Source organism: Falco naumanni, chromosome 3 (genome assembly GCF_017639655.2).
Source record: "Falco naumanni isolate bFalNau1 chromosome 3, bFalNau1.pat, whole genome shotgun sequence".
NCBI lineage: Eukaryota > Metazoa > Chordata > Aves > Falconiformes > Falconidae > Falco > Falco naumanni.
In genome coordinates, this window is record NC_054056.1 from 95,230,600 (window position 1) to 95,251,115 (window position 20,516).

General features: G+C 37.0%; 1 protein-coding gene across 50 annotated transcripts in view; it reads left to right on the forward strand.

The window, feature by feature from the left end:
- RIMS2 (regulating synaptic membrane exocytosis 2) overlaps nt 1-20,516 on the forward strand; it is a 485,006-nt gene that overhangs the window by 427,126 nt on the left and 37,364 nt on the right. For 48 of the 50 annotated variants that reach the window (XM_040587603.1, XM_040587585.1, XM_040587587.1 and 45 more), the window contains one exon: nt 1,318-1,559. In XM_040587603.1, the coding sequence (XP_040443537.1) occupies nt 1,318-1,559 (242 nt within the window). The remainder of the gene's footprint in view (nt 1-1,317; nt 1,560-20,516) is intronic. The other 2 variants (XM_040587577.1, XM_040587576.1) reach the window with 2 other exon arrangements.

Here is a 20,516-nt window from a genome sequence, read left to right on the forward strand (position 1 = left end):
AAAAACTTCATAAAGGAGCAATAAAACCTTCCTTTTTTGAAATAGATTCAGACCATTATAGGTAAGGGAAAGAAGTATGGCTATGCCCACTAAAATTTGCTTTAGGGCCATTTGCTGAGCAGTAAAGCTCAAGGAATAGCCTTTGCATGTTTTTGAAAATCTGTTTAAAAAGCAAAAATATTTCTTTGTTAGCCTTTATATACTGGTATATATAGTTTATAAATACATAATTTACAAATATAATTTCCTCTGCTTTCCAGAAATATTCCACTGTTTTGTGGATTGTCTAAGACTGTATCTCATGGGGACTTTTTTAGTGAGATGCACTGTACTGAATGGCATAATAAAGGTCTAAGTTCTGTGCAAGAACTTCACTGGAATAGAAACATTCTCTACGTATTTTCAGGCCCAGATGCACTCCAGAGTTTCCAGGTCTGGATGTCTGTCCAGACACCTACCAGTTAGATGTCAAGGCAAAATCTGGATAGGTACTGCTGTCATCACTGTACATCATCATTTGTGTGTGAAGGAAAGGTCCCTTAGCGTGGACCACTGGGAGGTCAGGTCCCCTGAGGCATGTTGTGAATCCTGCGGCAGATAATTTAAATGCAGCCATGCAGAACACGGGGACACAGTCTATAAATTAGTACAAAAGGTATATTAGAAGTAAATTCCATTTTATCAGTAATGCTGATCTATGTCACGTAGCAGCCAAGTGTATATATCTACACATATATAATATATGTACTTGTTGCTGAAGAGAGGGAGCAAAAAGCCTATAGCTGTTCATTACTGTGGGATGGCTGGGCTAAACCAGATTACTGAAAATATCCTTTAAATGTCTGGGTGTTTAGAAACCAAAGTTAGGCTTCAGGCTGATATCCTTTTCCACTCAGTAATGAATCAAGTATCTTTTTCTCAGAGGAATATAGATTGTGTGTATATACGTGAGAAGAAGAGGGGGAGAGCACTGACTGCAGAACTTAAATTTCCAAAGCAAAAATTGTATATATGATATATGGATGTATGAATTCTTTGATATGCTTTTGCTGGTGATGTGTTTTAAGACAATCAGTAAAAAAAAGCTTGTTATTTAAAACAAAATTTTGATGAGTCAAGTATATTTATAGGACACCCAACAGGAATGTAGAATTGTAGTTGGTCCTTTTTACCTCTCAAAAACCAAACCCTACCTGTGTGAATTAGCTGCTTTTACCCTCTAGCCTCCCAAAACCTTCCATCTGAAACCTGTCCTTTTCTGTCTTCCCCTTTTTACTCTTCTTTGTCTGCGCTGTTTACCCATCCACTGGCTGACAGTGTCTTTACATCCAAAATGCAAAGCAGACAGATGGGCGCCTCAGGAAAGAACATGACTAAGAGCACCAGCATCAGCGGGGACATGTACACGCTGGAGAAGAACGATGGCAGCCAGTCGGACACAGCAGTGGGCACCGTTGGTGGTGGTAGCAAAAAGAGACGCTCCAGCATTGGTGCAAAGATGGTCGCCATCGTGGGTCTCTCGCGAAAAAGCCGTAGCACGTCACAACTCAGCCAAACTGGTAGGAACTGGATTATTTTTCCCCTCTCAATTTATCATTTAAATGTACATAATATGTGTCTGTTATGGTGTAATCATTTGGATATCCTGTTGACACTGCCTAATCAACAGTATTCTACAGAACGAAGAAAATGGTCAAATTCTTTTTTCTCTAGAAATTTACTAAACTTTTTTTTTTTTTTAGCAAAGATCCTTTTCAGGTTGGACTGAGGCTATAATTTTCTACTTGCTGGAACCTTCTTAATGCACTAACTCCTTGCTTCTCAGGAGCCAACATGAGCTGCTGTACTTCTGTTTGGGGGGAATCCTCACTGCGAGTCTGGGATGGGTCACTGAAATACTGCAAAATTCCTTTGCTTTTGTCACAGATAGCATTTGTGTATTTCAGTATTTTTTTCACATTTGAACATGCAACCTTATTTTAAAATGAAACCATTTTCCCAAACAAAATGATACATTATATTTTATTACTTTAGTACAACTGTTTTATTGCTTTTTAATTCATGTTTTTTCAGCCTACAAATGTATTCACCATCACTATAAATTTTGCTCATTTCGGTTATCTCAATTAAGATTTGATACTGAAATATTCTACCTAGGAAAAATGGAGAAGTTTTCTGCTTTGATGCCTAAAGCATTTAAATTCTTATGCATTTTTTTCTATCCCTCCTATTTCAGGGAAAATCCATATAATGCACTCTGAAAAGCTCTCATTGTCAATTAATGAAGCTGTATAGGACAAGCGTATTGTACATGGAAAAAGATTACTTGTATTTAAATAACATATATATATTAAGTGTTTAAGCAATTTAAATAGTTATGCACATATATATATTTATTTATATTACAAGGTATATACATAAGATATATTGTACGTTCAGTATTTAAGCAAAACTTTTGTAATGTTGTCATATGGTTCAACTCATGTTTATAGTGTACAGCTGCACGTGGTCACGTCTGAAGGTCTCCATTGTGCTAACGACCATTCAGATATTGATATTTTTCAGTTCTCTGGAAACTTTGCAGTTTATATCGTGAAACCAAAACCATAAGAGTTTTAATATACAAGTAAATGGCACAAAACAATGATTTGCAATGTCAGAAATTGTGGCAAATTTTGTAAGTAAACTTTTGTAGAAGGGGGATTTAAAGTACCTGGAGGTAAGGAAAGGAAGGATAAGGAAGAGTGGTAACCATGCAGAAGAAGGAGTACAGAAAGAGAGCAGGAATCTTGAGTGTGTATCTCACTGAACATGATATGAGACAGGAGGGAATGAAGAAGAGGGGAAAGAGTGTATATAGTGAAAGCTCTGAATATCATGCAGACACTAATGACTCCATCAGTAGGCAAATCTTTGCAGCAGTTTCATGTTTTACCAACTCGCTTGTGGGTTACAGAAATGGCAGTGGCAGATACATTTCTATTTTCTCTGAGTTCAAATGAATGCATGGCAAAAGATGAAGTCACCTTTATACAGAACTGGGAAATGTCTGGTTGGGCAAGAGAAAAAATTAGCCACTCGCCCACGTGGAAATCTAAATTTTACTTATGTTAATACATAGGTATATAGCTGTATTGATGTATTTGAACATCAAGTCAAATACAATGCACTGCATTACTAGTTCTGATCTAATCTGGTTTCATACTGTAAGAGATCCCAAATGAAGGATGTCAGCTCTTTGTATGCTGTTCAAGTATGTCTTAGCACTAGAGAAAAACTGTATTGTGTTGCTTGCCTAGATTTGATTTAAATACCATGCTGTCTTAGTTATTTGGAACTTTTAATCTGAAGTTTTTCTCTCTGTTGTATCCAATCAGCTGCCCAACAACTGATTAGATGTTCAAGTCAGGGACAAATAAATGTAACTCTTTCAAAAGTACTCCAGGTCTCTTGACCCATTGACTGTGAATAGGGTGTTCTGAAAAACCATTGAATGAGGAGCCGTATTTCAGTGCTGCTAGAGGAACAGCAGAAACCAGGGGAGCCCACACAGCTTTCGCCAGCAGCCCTTCTCCCGCGGCTGCTCCCTGTGAGAGGTCTGTGCTCAGGGCTGGCCTTGTCTGGTCCCAATGGGAGCAGCCAGTGTGTCTCCTGCTGCCTTCTTCTGAAAAGACCCTTCAAGTATCAGCTGGATTTTGTTACATGGGTGGTTTTGTAGACCCGTTACTGCACACCAGCCCCTACTGCCCTGTTTGACAGTGCTGAGAAGCTTTGTCTGGTGGCTACATATGGCTGCACCTAACGGGACAGGGACATGCACCATTTAAATATGATGGGTCACACAAGCACGCTGGTCATTCGGCCAGCAAGCCTGTGGCCACATCAGCTGCTGGATGAAATATGTGTACAGTGCTGTCTCCAGTGGCACAAGGTGATGGTCTGTTGTGTGCATGAGGGGGAGGTCACATCATAAGGAAGTGTCTTGCATGTCTTAAGCATCCATCAGCATGTCTTAAAGAAAATATTGGACACCAAAGTTATACATGAACACTGGAGGTTTAAAACTTGCAGTTAATGTATTTAATGAACTTAAGAATTTCCCTGGTTTATCTCATCATGTTCCTGTTTTCAGATGGTAAGCACCCGCACAAGGAATCACGTATTGGTACAAGGATTGATACAAGGGCTGGGATCAAAACACTAATATGCTGTAGATGCCCTGTAAGTACAGTTTTCTGGAACTGAGAGGCAGGGATACTCAGGTGGCAAGACACTGGTACTGCACAGAATCTGGTCAAAATATTAATGGTTCTTAGGTAGTTTCTGAAGAAATTATGTCATTCAATGGATCAACTAAGTGTCTGCTTACACACCAGGCTTGAAAAAGCACGCTTGTATCATGCAATAACAATACTACTTCTATAGAAAGTTGTGATCATATTTGTAGTAACTAGGCTTTTATAAACTGTGTGCTCATATGGAAGTCAGTGAAGTAATGCCTGTCAGTATCTCTGATCATTTTTTCAAGTGTTTAGTAAAACATAATTGTATTTCAGTTGGTTTTTCATTCATATTTTATAACTAAATCTAAACTATGCCAGAAAGTGATTTTGAAAGTAGGTCATCATTACTGCTTTCAAGACTGTGGATCAGACTTACAATAAATACCTTAATGTTCATTTTTACAGTCTTTTCAAATTAATTTTATGTTATTGCTTGTTATTTGACATAGTATTAAGAAATTGACACTCAAAATACACACAACAATGTATTTTTTATTCTGGTCTGTAATTCTTTGCTTGTATTCATGTAGGAACAGTTGTTTGGGCTTTTATGGATAAAGAATATGTTGATTTTTTGTTATAGGTGGGATTAAAAGGAATAACAGTAATAACAACAACAATAATAATAATGCTTATCACCTAACAACAGTATTTGGATTTTATTCAATAGCTATGGCTAGTGTATATTCTCCAGAATACATATAGTGTTTATTCTTTCCAGAGAGAGAACTGAATACATCTGAAATATGACAAAAACCTGAATGATCAGTGCTCTTTTCTCCTCAGACATACACAGTCTTAAATGCCTGGACAGTTGCTAATCCAGTAACTCTGCTGACCAAGCCCATCAAGGGTAATTTATAAGAGTAAAATAATAATTCAAAAAGCTGAAAAGATCAGACCTCATAACATAGGCACTAGGAACTGATCTTTTCAGATTATCATACCAAGACAATCCAAGTGTGTTTTCATATCCATTACATGAAAAGATCTTAAGTGCTACCCTGTGGATCACTATTGTCATGGGAAAAGCAGAAAGAGCAGAAATAAATGCCAGTATTAAGACTATGGAAATACAGAAAACATGAATAAAAATAGATAAGACTTATTCTCTGGTTTCCGTTTGGGCTTAAAGGAGAGTTGTAATTTATTTTTTAGAAGTTCATACACCTTTTCTAACAATGTGTATCATTGCTGTGGTATTTCCTATTATTTGAATGAAAATGCTGAGTGTGAGAATATACAGGCTCAGTATTTTGTCAACCTATTTATTTCAAAGCAATTAAAAAAAAAAAAAAAAAAATCCTGGAAATTACTGCAGCTTCTTTAACCTTGGAATGAAGTTAATGTTGCATGACACAAAAGTAATTTTACTTAAGATAAGACTTTAGTAAAAGACAAGACACTATAGAGTAGAGTGGCGAGGTAAATTAGAATTTATTTTAGTTCTGGTTCCTGTACCTTTTCAGGGCTACATAAAAAAACATCCCAAAACTAAAGGAATACTCCCTACACTTGAGTCAAGCTATTGTTGCTAGAAGCTAGTATTAGGCAGGTTACAAAGAGTTTATGTTGTAACCTTCAGGTCTTGATTCCGCAGGCATTCCTCTTAGTGGAAAAGCTGGCTTTCTTTACAGAAGAAAAAATAATACAAAATGCAAATCCCAAGCAGCATCTTAACAGTGTTTGCTTAGCTATTCATATCTGGAATGTATTCCTTTTCCTGCTGGACAGCCCTGAGGGAAATGATCAGGCTTCCATGAAGCTGCAGACCTGTAACTCTCAGTTATATTTCATTAACAACTGAATCTTTTCCCTCTTGTGATAACACAGCCTGAGATCTCCCTTTCAATTCACTATCATTACACTTCCTTACATGCACTGTCTGTGGCAGGTGCATACCTGGGTGTCATGACTTCCCTTATTTAGTTGACATTTCACCTTTAGCTGGGAGAATGTTTTGTCTTTTCATTAGTTAGCCAAGACCTATTGTGTTTGTAGGCTGATTGTATCCAAAAGCCCAAGCAGTTTAGTTTATGTTTTCAAGAATATTTTTAGAATATGGACCACACCATGGATCATACATACTAAAACATTTCCTGTGTGTATGTACATCAGTTACATGTATAGAGTCCAGTGCACTCTCAGAGACTGTCCCATGATGACTTCGGGTGCATGATCAGAATAGATGGCATCTATTAAAATAGATGACAAAACACATGTAACATCATGACTTGGGAGTGACCAGTGTAGTAATGCCTGCAGAGAGTTGTAACCATGTGTTTGAACAGAAATAAAATGCCCTTGTGTGGCTCTGTAGAGCATTACTCTGAGGTGCAGTGCTCTGGAGGGTCCTGTACATGTAAATCTAGCAGATGATGCTGGAGGTCAGCTTCCTGAAGGATGCTGGAGAAACTTCCTGACCTGCAGTTTGTCTGTGGCAACATGTAAGCTAATTACTCTTTCTAATAGGGGAATTCTCCCACGATAAAATTGTATGAAAGTACTGGAAAAGTATTGGAAAGTTATGCAAGGTCAACCAAGACACAGACAGGTACTACAACCTATTAAAATCTCATTAGAACCAAAAGGCTTTTTTTTTTAAGGACCAAGACAAACATTGTCCCTCCTTTAACAGGAAGAGAAACCGCAGCAAGGTGCCATACATGGCATGAAGTTATAGGGCTTTAAAAGGAGAGGTTTGGGACAGTGTGTCATGGTGTTCTGAGCTCTCTTAGCATCCTTTGTAATTTTGGTGGGGTTAAACTATGGCACTATGTTCTTGAAGTTGTATTTCTCTGTAGCAAAAAGCACAAAATCAGTTGATTCAGTGCAAATAAAATGAGGATTGCCCTTGAGAGACTTGAATAGCATTCATCAAAAAGAGGCAATTCCATTTTAAAAATTCTGGAGAGGTCCAAAGGGTAACATCAATGAAAAAAGGTTAAAAATTTTGGAATGTATATGTTTTATAGCTATATCTTTTCTTATAAGAAATGTAGGAGAAATAGGTCTCTCAGAGCAAAAAAGCTTGAGGGGAAGTTTATTTCCTCTGTGCGTTAAAAGCAAAATTTTGGATTCTGTGTGGTTTTTAGGGTCTAAAGTACTGTATTCATAAGTAGATTAGTCTCAGTTATGTCTGTCATGAACCAACCATGTGGGCTGTGAAGAAATTTCCTCAGTTACTGGAATAATTGAAGGGAATCTGTTGGGAGCGTTGGTCTTGGTCATGTATGGAATTTCTCAATTCAGAGTTCAGATTTATATAAAAAAAACCCTTCTACCGCACATATAGTACATGTGTTTCCTATTGAAAAGACGATGATTAATCACTTCCAACAGTGGTAACTAAAGGAGAAACTACATTGATTGCCTCTCATTGTCTCAAATGAGATAGAATGTGGTAAGCAAAAAACTTTCTGAACTAAAAGTGTGTTTTCATACTATATATTGATATTTTCTATCTCTAGAATTAATTTATGTGGCCAAAACAGCAATTGAAATTATCATTCACTACTTTTAATCTGGCCATGTATTTTATTAATTTTTTTAATCACAGAATTCAGGTAACTTAAAGTAAGCCGTTTCTTTGGGGTTTTATTTCCTCCCCTATTCCAGAGACAGATTGCTAATGTTAGTAAATTGCTTTAATGTGTAGTATTACACTTGTATCAGTATTCTTGATGTGTAATCTGATTTAGTTTCAAAATAAACCCATATTACATTGATAGAAATATAGGATTAGCAGTTGGCAAGAGATTAAGGCCAATTTGTCCTGCTGATTAGTTGAGAATTGTGACCTGAATCCTTTACCAAAGAGAAAGAACCGTTATAATAAATACATTACCAAAAACATTAATCAGCTTTTACTAAAGCTCTGGAGAGTATGCTAATAAATAAATAGACTCTCATTGCAAACTAAAAAGGCCGACTACACAGGCTTTTAAATATATTTTACAAAAGTGATGGATTTTTTGTTTTAAATCGTTCTCTTCCACATGTAGGAAGATAGGAAGAGACTAGGAAAGAAGATAAGGCAGTACAAAATTTATGCAACTCCCCTCAACAGATTTTCTGTAGAGGAGGGAGGTATATATTTGAGTTCTTGTATTTTCATACAGCTTCTGCGAGAGATGGATGTAGTGAAAAGAAATAGATAGCTAGGTGTCAGAAGGCAGTGCTAGCTATGAGCTTACAGAAGTCCTCTGGAAGACACCTCACACACAAAGTGTGGGAGACACCTTTTGCCATATATAAGCAGAAATCCCAGGCAGATGAGAAGGAAGTCCTGTGATGAGAGTAGGAAGTAAGAATAAAAGTCTTAATTTGGGAAAAAAAATGTGCAGATCATGTATGCCAGCTGAGTGGTACTGCCCCACTCACAATTTACTCACTGAACTTCTTCTCTGTAACATGTAGTTACCAACTCAGAGAGATGTACACCTGTGAGATTTCCAGCTGACTGTAGTAGAAGTAAAACTAAATCCCCTGGTTGTAGGCATTTATATTTATTTATATTTAAAACCTCTACTTAAATTTCCAAAAAGGATTTTCTGTGTTGCCAGCTCTCCCTTTAAAAAGGAACTTACATTTCCACTTGATCTCATTAATAAGAGGGAAAAAGGAGAAAGCCATAAGTGAGATCAGAATGTTTAGCTTGACCTTTCACAAGATTTTTTCTTTCCATAATTAGAGGTAAAAATAGAGAGAAATGTAGGGTGATCTTTCTCAGTAAGAATACTGCTAAGCTATCTTTTCTTATTCAGAAGAACTCTCGTAAGATCCCTGCTTAAGAAAAAAAAAAAATCTGGTAAAAAAGCTTTAAAGCTATTTTATTTCTGTTTTCACAGTCAACGAGATTTGTTCTTTGTGTTGTTACATAAGGAAAACCCACTACAGTCCTTCCTGATTTAATTCAATCTGGAAAACATTTCTATTTTAGGCTATGTAAGAGCCATTCAACAGAACAACTTAGGCTTTTCTTAAGAAAGTTTCCGTTTGAAACCTTCTTTTGGGATGTTATAATCCCTTAGTTAACATGTGATATAATGGATGTTAATTTCTTGTTGGATATTCTGTGAAAGAGGGCTCTGACTTCATCCTGCTGAAACTTGAGAGTGAAAAAAATAACTTTATAGAGCAATTTCATACTTTCACCCTGGAAATTGTTCAGTTTTCAGTTCACCTGAAATGCCTGGAATATTCACCTGTAGTTACAGTTCTGTGTTTCTATGTAGTTTATACTTTAGGTAAGAAAATTCAGTTTTGCGTTTTTCCAGTTGAAATTATTTTTGTAGTATTGTCAATTTTTTACATCGCCACCCTAGTGACTACTGTTTATATTGTTCCAGAAGGATAATATTTATCTACACACTCCTCTATGAACTACCTTCATTAAATAATAACGTTCTGTGAAGGGAGACTTCCTTGGTTCTCCAAATGCCAGCAGGAAGAGGGCTGTTGTACTTTGCTCTTGGACAGTTATCAGAAGCATGGTTTCAACACCAAAAAAAAAAAAAAAAAAAAAAAAAGAAAAAAAGATATAGCATTTATATTTACAGATTCATGAGGCTGCATAGGTTTTTTTTAATTTAACATTTCATAATAATACAGGATTTCCTTCCTTGTACTTTAATGAAATGCAATATTAAAGGTTCTTTAGCAAGTCAGATCTCAATATTGAATTAATGTCTTTACCCATGCAATCTATCAGCAATACTATTAATACCCTTTTGCTAAATCAATTTTTTTTTCTAAACATAGAAGGTAATTTATAAAATAATTACGTGAAAGTAAAAAATCATGAAAACAGCCCCAGAAGTAAAGATGGCGTTAGAGGCATGCTTTGCAGATGGATTCAAAACGGCTCTTTGGCCTCAACTGATACGCAACTTCTGTGTGTGTTGCAGTATTTAAAAAGTTCCATTTTACTGCACTCTCATATTGCCCATTTCAGCTGGCTGCTGTAAATCTGCATTATGAATAAGAGTAATCTATGCTCTCTATAGGATCAAATGGGGAGGTAAACGTTACAGTGCTTTTGCTTTTAAACACTGTACAAGATATACAGCTCAGGGGAAATCACAGAGGTGCTGAGAATACAGTTGTGTGGGCTCTTCATGCTTATGGACTTTTTGTGCTGATGTCCCCCAGTGCCAGCTAGGCACCTCCTGGCCACTGAAGCTGGCTTTGTTTTCCATAGAAGAAGTGTGATGACACTATCACACAAAACTTATGTGTGCCACTAACAGAAAACTGTTACAGGAGAAATTATATTAATTTAAGATTAGCTAAGTGTACTGGTGAAGATTCACAGAAAATATACAAGCAACCATTGGATCAAGGAGCTGAACCCTCTGCTCACAAATTACCCTGACCATTAGCCTACAGCCACAGCTCTCTTAACAATGCTTTATTTGGCCTGTTGGTGTCTTCCTATTTTTCTTATTCTGGGTGCTGGCAAAAACTTTGTTTTGCAAAATAGTGCATGGCAGGTATGTGTCAGATGGTGTGTGCCAAGTGCCCTCCAAGAAAGTGGGAAATATTTAAATTCTCTCCCACAGCAGAGCAGCTCTGAACCCAGATGACCCTCTTGGTTGCAATATGACAGATTCAGTTTCTGCCACTCTAGAGATGTAATAAAACAAAGCAGTAGCCAAAACTACATTTCTTGAGCAGAGTCCCACAGCTGTGGTTTGTAAAGTTTACCAGAGCTGTCACTGAGGCAGAATGTGCCGGACTTGTGTTTTCTGAATGCTGGTGTAGGATGGGTACTTGCCATCTCCATGTTGGTAAGTCTTCGTTTCAGCATGCACGGAGTCAAAACTAGAGGGAATATTAGGATTAAAAAGCTGATTTGGGACACCACCGGGGCTATAAGCAGGATTTTTCAGTTTTATTTCTTTGGAACAAGGTGTCGAATTCCTGTTAATTTTAGGCACTTGTATTCATTTTCAAACCATTTTTTTATTCATATCTGACCTTTGCAGTCTGTATAGAGAAGTGAGACAAACATGGGGGAGAATAAGAGAACAGGAAAGGGAAGTTACCCGAGACCAGTAGAAGTCAATAGAGAGACAGAATCTAAGCCTAAAACTTGTGAAGTCCCTACTCCATGCTTTAGCAACACAACAAAAAAGAATTTGTGACAGTATTTTTTTTTTGTCCTTCTGGGTGTATATTGTGCTTCTTAATTATGCTGTTGGGCAACTCCAGGTTAATATTTTTTTATTATTATTTTTTCAATTAATGAAGTAAAGCACATGCTTATATTAGTGATTACCAAATGCTTTGGCAATGAATAGTGAGGGTTTTGAAGAAATCACAAGTGTGTCTAAATTCATTGGAAACAAGGATCTAGTTGAAGGAGTGCACTGGCGAGCCATATAGATTTTTGCTGCAGTTTTTGGTATTTTAGTGGTTTACAGCTGAGGAATTCCTCTAAGATTTTTCTTAAGTGTCAGTACAGGTTTTGTTATTGCATTTTGATTACTGCTTGAACAAAGTGATAGGGGTTTTTTTCTAATATTCTTAGGCATATGTGAGTTCAGGTAACTCTCTCTTCCCAATCAGGGACTATATTAAACAAAAAATTGTAATTAAGAACATGTCACAGAACAAGAAAACATGCAAGTTGTTCTCAAACCATTCAAACATGGAGCATGTTTAGGAAAAGGTGAATGAATCCTTAACAAAGCCAAACATTTATATTTCCTCTTCATCAGCTAATAATTTTTGTATGGTTCTCTGTGTATCAGCATAAGATGGATAGATCCTTTGGGAGATATCTTCTTAGTAGTGCTACTTTTTATTGTAAAGCAATCAAAACTTTGTCTCCTTAACACTGGGAGGAGTTTCTCCTATGCTTGTGAGCACTTGTGTGAATGACATTGAATTTTTTTACTGTCATGATCTTTTCATTATAATATGAAAAATTAAACTATATATGTTAACTTACCTGAATTAAAACTCTGCTCCAAAAGTTACATTCAGATTTTATCCAGTTTTGTAACAATAGTATTCTAATATTCAGGTTTTGCCATTTTCTACGTAAAATTTGGTGCCAGTAAAAATTATTTTTAGCTCAGTCTATGAAATCACATTGAGACTTAATTGAAAATATTCAGAGTAATAAGTAGTCTTGTTACTATTTGCTGCAGTAGGACCTGACAAGAAGAAATTTGTACTGTGAAGGAAATATTAGTTCTCCATGATTAACTAAATTAATTAAGTTACCAACATTATTGAGGGTTTTTTTATAAGGTGGATATCTTAAGTATTTTTTAAGATGTAAAATTAATGCAATATTTTGTGTGAAACTTACATTGTTAAGGCAGTGCCATATTTAACTAATATATTAAGTGGAAAAGATAATATAGTAACACCTTACAAAATAAAACTGATTTTTACAGAAACTCTGTATTGCAGATTTTCTAAAATCTGTAATTTACATGTTCTAGCAAGGCCATATTCTACTTATGTTTTAATACAGTGCAAAAATGAAAATCTATGTACATCAGAAAAATTGTTTACAGATCTGTTTTAATTTAAAAACTGAATTAATTTACTCATTGATTTATGAATTTTATTAGTAACAAGTACTTTATTTTGCAATAAGCATTCATTTAAAACATTACGACCTGATTAAATGTTAACATTTTATATTTTTGACACCAGTTCTTAATATTTTTTTTTTTAATATTTTCAGTCATTTCAGGAGTATGCAAGGTTGGGTAGCATTTTGGAAACTTTAAACTCAGAGACTGGAATCATTATCTTAGGAAAATGCATGCATCCTGAAAGGGGCTTCAAAACTAAAATAGAACCACCATAGAATTTGAAGGTCTAGTTAGAAGCACTGCCTATATTTCACAAAAATGTGCTCTTTGTTGAATAGGTCAAAGAACCTCTTCTCCCTGCTGCCAGCTATATTTCCTTGTTATGTCACTCTTTCTGTTAGATGTGTCCTCTTTGTTTCACAAGTAGTACTGAGCTCCCTGCTGGTCTTGGCCATACCTGCAGAGCAGGCACTTCAGTTAGTTCCTCAGTGGAGTTTGTAAGCAACTGAAAAGTTGTTTCAGCTCATAATCTCTCTATACCGTCAGCTGCATTACTTGACTAAAAACTGAGCTCCCATCCGGAGGATGCAAAGTTGTTGAATATGAGTATGTGTAACTTGGAGGGGAAAAAAAGGTTTAGACAGACTTATTATTATTTCCCTGTTTAAAACACATTCTGATTTTATTTTTGAGGTTGAATACTATTTATGAATGTTGGAAATTAGCTGAGTACATGTGTTTGCTATTAAGCATATGAGTAGTTCCACTGAAGTCAGTGGTACATTTGAGGGATACCAACCCTCATAAAAAGAGGGAAGACACGTGAATCCACTTTTCACACAAAAGCAACCTTGTTTTGTGCTTAAGCTCTTTTTCTTTGCTAGGACCACTAAAGGAAGAGAACTAGAGAAACCTGTCAGCTGTCTCAGTGCTGCTGTTACCACACTTTGTGGTTTAACTTCTCCATCTTATCAACAGCGAAAGTCGTACCTTCATCAGCAAAGGGCAGAAATGCCAGAAAGCATAGAAAATCACTTTCATTTAAATAGGTGAAATACGTAAAAGTCTGGAGAGAGCTGTTCACTTGCTGTTCCATCAGCTATCCGACGGCTAAGACCGTGCTGCCATAGCAGTTACCTGTACAAGCACCACTTCTCAGCTAGTGCGCTAGCTAAGAGACTGCTCACGTTCTGCTCATGCACTGAGAGAAGCCATGTGCCTGCAACAGGCACCCATGAGAGGTCAGGCTGCATACAAATGAACAAATCCGTCAGTTCAGCAGCTTCCTTACAGAGAGGTCTGTAAGTGCTCAGTGCACAGCAGAAGGCATTAACTTGCATGCCTTTTGCTATTCCGCCCAAGCAAGTGCCTTCATGCAGCGTGCTGGCACATTATAGGAATTGTTGAACAGAACCCCACTGGGAAAAGGATTCTTTGCAATTTTGAAATGAATTTTCCCAGATGGTCCAAGCTGGATCTTGGCTTTTGCCACCATGCTTGTCTCTTCTCAGTGGGGAGATGAATCTAAATGGGTGCCAGTTTTGTCTGTGTCGCATGTTCTCAGCTTTCCTGTACTGAGGAAGAAACTCTGTCTGATTTTACCTTAGTGCCATCCTATACCCATCTGGTGTTTGAATATAGATAGTATATATGGAAAGGAATCTGAAGGTCTCCTGGACACACCTTTAAAGCTTACAATCTTACGATCACTTCAGGTTACGTCTGTACAGATAAATTAAAAGACCAGGTTTTGTCTCTGGTTCTGATAGCAAGATCTCGCTGATGTCCATATGGCTAACTTATCTTAAGCTTTCCTCAGAACAAGATCACCTCATCCCCAAGATCTATTTGAATTTTCCCATGCCCATGCTGTCTCCTGAACTGGTTTTGGGGAAAGTTCTGCTGGCTTGGGTCAAAATAGTGGCAAGGGCTGGGCTAAGAAATCATGAGGATTGTTGTAAGTCACTGTCCTGCCCCTGTAGACTTTGGTACTGTAAATATAGCCTGACAAAACCAGTTTCATGCAGTCACTCCTCTATGGTAGAGGATTTATTTGCCTGTGTGCACTCTCCATAACATCTTGCAATTATATAATGCCTTAGTTAATTTCATCTACATTTGAATGAGGTAAGATAGATTAACACAATTAACACAAAGATAATTAAATTCAGAAGATGGATGCAGAGCAATGTGCTCATAACACTTACCTGCACGTAAATCCTACTGCAGCCTCTCTCTCCACATTAGTTATTCTGAGTTTTATAGCTTTGTGTTTCATTATTATTTTTTTTTAAGGTATGTATAGAAGTGTGGACAGGGTACCAGTGGCTGAAATCACCATTGGTGATCACACAGGTGAAACTCATTAAAATCCTTGAACTTTTTTTCCATTTGATTTTTTGGCATATCACCAAAAATTCTGTTCTCATGTGAAAATACTTTGTAGGCATCTAATTAGCCATTTGTAGCTAATTTGCATTACTTCCCTTTAGCAAACTTAACCATGTTTTCCATTTCCACCTTCAGCCCATCAGTTTCTGCTTTTTGTCCACCTCTTATCCTGACTTACAGCATCTCTGTCCCGTGTCTAAGTACCAGAGAAGTGAACAGTTTGTAGTTTTTTTGTTTTCACCACAGAGGCAGTTTAGATCTCACTAAAAGTAAGTAGCCTTGACATGAAAGGAGACATGAAAACAGTGATTTCCTAGGAATTTTCTAGATTCTGGAAAAAAAGACATAGTAATTAAAAATATTAAGAATAAACTGCTCTATCAGTTCTTATGAAAACAGGGGCCTGTAAGACACGGGGTCTTAACACAGCATGAACAGAGGGTACTAATATCGTAAGATAATACAGATATAAAGGAAGGCAGTAAGGTATATCTGACTAGGAAAAATGTACAGATCTAGGATGAAGGACTTGGCATCTGCGGCTGGTAGCAGACAGCCTGTTGAGAAGATCTCCATCAAAGGCGAACCACTGAAAGCAGAAGTGATTGATGAGGGTGAACGGCAGCAGGAGGCAGCAAGGCAGGCTTTCATGTGAGAGAAACAGCCAGGAAGTGAGGGAAGCGGAGTGTGGAGAAATTCAACAATTATATCAGTGAAAGAAGGAGAAGTAGGCACACGCAGGAGAGGGCTGAATGACAGCATGGGCCTGGCTGTGGGTTAGAGTGTGGGAACCATGAACAAGGGAGTTGGAGGAAGAATAGCAGCTGGGGAAGAATATAGCAAGAGAGAAAAAGCTTTTATGAATGTGAACTGTGTAAGACTGCTTGGAGTGACCAGGACAATCCTTCTGAGAAATCAGAGTACTTGAAACACTCAGAGAGAAATTCCTTTTTTCCTTAAGCGTCATGCTTTCTTCTCTGTTCCTCACAATCCTTAATTATTTTTCTGCTACTTCTTGGCCTCAGTAACAATTTATTCTTAGTGTATCACCTATTGGTTTTTAATATTAAACAGCTATAGAAGTATTGTAGTTTCTAATAAGCAAAAATAGTGATTGAAAATCACTGCTTTGTTGGGAACAGGAAATCAGATTACAGTTTCACAGGCATGGGCCTCAATGCAATAAATAAATAAGCCAGCTGTGCTAAGTTTTCTGTTTATTTTGAATTAAAAGTTCATCTGGATTTTTATGTTACTTTAAGATGTCTTTTCCAGTACCTTTTTGAAGCATCTCTTTGAATTTGGTGATGAAAAGTAGAGGGAAAATGTTTGAGTCTGAAAAAAATTAATTCAACACTCTCAAAGAAAGCAAGCCTGGTTTAAATATGTGTTTGAAATGTACACACTTCCATCAAAGATATATGTATATAATATACACATCTATATTTTCTATACACATATTTTAAGTTATGTATTTCTTCCTAACCTCGATTGTTCTACAGATATTAGAGGTATGGGAGCCTACACTTCTCTCATCAATAATCTCACCTCTTTTACTCAGCATACTGCAGTTCGTGATCAAATCTCTTAAATCTCTGGAACTCTTATCTCTCCAACATCCCTTCCTAGTGGGACACAAGCTGTGCAAACCTGAGCTCAGGTTCCGTCACAGGAGCACTGATTTGCAGCTCTTAGCAGCCACTTGTTTTCATTAAACCCATAGGAAACTAACACCTTTAAGATCTCTGTCTACTGTGGAACTTGAATACAAATGTTCCATAGGTTCAAAAGTTAGTAAGGAGAGAATGTCCACATGGGCAGACAGCACAACTATATAAGAACCTATTCCTTAAATGTCTAGAAATGACACCTTTCATAACCCAGCAGCTGCAGTTAACCACCAGGCTGAAGCACTGGGCATTGCTTGGCTCTCAGTGCATCAGCTCAGGGTAATTAATATTTATAGTATATTTCAGTCCTGAAATGGAGCATTTCTCATCTTCACAGCCTGTACTGAGCACAGAATTGCCAGCTGGATGTGTGAATTGGGTTGGATGCTTGGTCATGAAGTTTGTTAACGTCTTTCTGAGGGATTATGTTGTGAGTTGGGCTCTTGGTCATATTTAAAGCCAAATCTATGGGTGTGAAGCTAGTAAATTAATTTCTTTCTAACAATTAATAGTGTATTGTAGACATGCCAAGTTATCTTTTAAAAATTTAATTCATGCAACATACAGCAACTAATAGCATCGTGCCAATAGGATTTTTGGTCCTTTCCTGAATGGGCTTCCTGAGAGTGAACACCCTTGCTCTGGTGTTGGCAATGGCTAGCTGGATTAATAGACTTCTGCGTTTCTAATCTCTGTAATTCTCCCAGTGAAAACTGATATTTTCCATTTGTGTGATAGATATTCTGATTTAACTGCTTCATTCCCATCTTCCAAATTGAGACATGAGAAAGTCACCATGTAACATTGCCTGCACTGATGCTTTCTCTGGCAGCCAAGCAACAGCTTGATTTGTCTGACTTTTCCATGCAAGTTCTTCAGCACTGCGATAGTTCTTCAGTTCATTTTGTAATAAATTTGCAGTAAAAAGGGTATGGGATCTGTCAAAAGACAGCTTCAGAGACAATCTACAGATCCTTCTTTATATGCAGATCATGTGCAAAATTTAATTTTGCATTTCAGGCATGAGTGAAGAAGGCCATAGAAGTGATCCAAGACAGTAGGGTAAGATTCACATGCAGGTGTGGGAATGATTTCTTAGTAATGGCTATTTCTCCCACCCACTCCTTACCAGATTGAAAACGCACTAAAGCTTTGTTATGCAAAACTCTAAGCAGGAAGACAATCAATTGAAAGGATGAATTAAGTAAATGAAATTAAATACTCCACCATTGATTATTCCTGGAGCTGTTTTTTCCTGTTACTTTCTTCAGCAGTTTATGATTGATCCTTGCTTAGCTTCATAGGCACAGAGTACTTATTTTTACTAGACAGGAATATGACTCAGGAATGATGAACAGATATTGCTGCTCTCTGGGCAAAAAGAGATTAGTCTTGACCTGCCTGTAGAAAAAAATGTAAGCAATGTGTTTTTCAAGGCAAACACTATTTTATAGTAACTCCTTCCCCAAAAGGAGGCAAGTCCTGTTCTCACACCATACAGTTTTGTGCCTGAATACGCACCTCTCTCCTGCAGCACAGGATATCTTGGTTTCTCCTGTATGTTGTCATGCCTTCATGTACTCAGTAGTTAAAACAATCTTCCTTACCTACTGCTCTGACAGACTTCATCTCTCCCTTTTTATCCCCATAAATGTAACCTTGGTGCCCTGAACTTCAGCATTCTTTAGGATTCTTCCTCTTATCCTTACTCCGTTTTGTTTCTCAAGTTACTTCTGTTCCTTTCACTCTAACAGCAAAGCTAGACACACAGATAGCATTTTCACCGAATAAAAATTAGGAAATTTTGTTTGTTCACAACTGTGGGTAGACTATGGCAAGGAATGTATTATCAATACCTATTTAGACATCATTTATGAGTACATTCCTTTGTTTCATTACAAAATAGTCTTGCACACTTATAAACTAGGTAAATGGTCTCTCTTACCATTTTAGTCCCTCAGGCTTGGTTTACATCGTTGTTCAGTGACTAGGAAACAAAAGGCATTTGAACAAAGTGTTTCCTCCCTATGAAAGGAGGGGAAACGAAGAATGTTTATCATGGCACAAGAAAAGGATTGTTCTCTCCCTCATTCACTCTGTTAACATATACATGTGCAGCAGTATACCTCATGGAAAAAAATATTTAGCTTATTTTAATTCAACAAGGGAGGTAAGATGAACATTCAGAAAAGAAAGTTTTGGGGAATACTGTTTTGTGATGGAGAAATGAACATAAGCTCTCAGGCAGGGTAGAGCTCAGTGGAAGTAACTTTCATTCCAAGATTAGTCCTGTGGATGGCTGATGCGTAAAGAGTACTGAATGACTGATTCTGCCCACCCTGCACCTCCCTTATGTCTCTGGCTCCCTGGCTCCTTTGACAGAAATTTGGCTTTCTGCACTCTTAGCACTCTTCCCACTTCCTCAACATATGTTGAACCTTTGTTCATATCATCTGATGGACATTAACAGTCTACCAGTAAACTTTTTTCTTATACATCTGTACACCCTATTTTGTCTTACAATACCTAAAAATAACATTTTAGTTTTATCCTAGCCATTAACAGTTGATGTTTTGATACCTTTCTGAACATTATTGTATTTTATTTCATCTGGTCATAATAAATGGTCAGAATTAAGTGATGTTGCAAGTGATTAACATCATATTATGTAATAATTTAGAGAACTACTGTGTTTCCTTCTATTTTGTGAAAACAAGCAACACTGTATTTGTTCATAAAAGCGATAACTTGCAGCAATAGAAATACAATATAGGCATACTGCCAGAAAATTCTGTATCGGCAAAGAAGGCAGGCATAAGCAGAGTTTTACAATACAAATGTTTATGCCAGTGAATGCCATGTGTCCCTTTTAAAGCATTTTTAATACAGTAACAAAACTGTTAGCATAGAAGGATAATTACAATGTTACGTCTCTTTGTTCTGAAAATAAATTGCCAATAAAGACAGACATTTGAGAACCATAAAAGGAACAGGAATGCAATTTTATTCCACATTCAAATTAATCATTTAGAGGTTCTGAGCATGTACGTTATCTTTTGGTTTTGCAGAAGTATTTAATACAACGTTAAATAATAAATGTGTGGTCTTGAGAGTGCAGCTTTTGAAAGAAAAGATCACTAGAAATATCTCAGTTACGAGGAAGAATGTGCTCCTTACTATTGCATTTCAGAGCTCTTTTAGAAATTTGTTAACCTGTCATATGACCATTTACCCAGATTCATCATATTCAGTACTTACAATGACAATATTATGCTGTAACAGCATCATTATTTCTTACCCCAATTAATCTGCATTTAACTGTTTTCTCCCACCACCTTGCTGACTGAGAAGGTCATTTTGCAGTCAGAGCCAGATATTCTCATTAGGTAACTTTCCAAAACAGGATTGTTGCAAAGAATCAGATCCTGAGGCTTACCATGCTTTTGTAACTCTAGTAGAAGTACATGAAGCAGGGCAGTTGACACAAAGCATCTAATACCTCTTGATGAGAGGCTGAAAAATAAAAATATTAGTATGGACACTTGCAAATGCTAGGTCTCTTCAAACTTGATGGAGTCAAAAGTCCTGCAGCACCAGTGACTGGAATGCCCCCA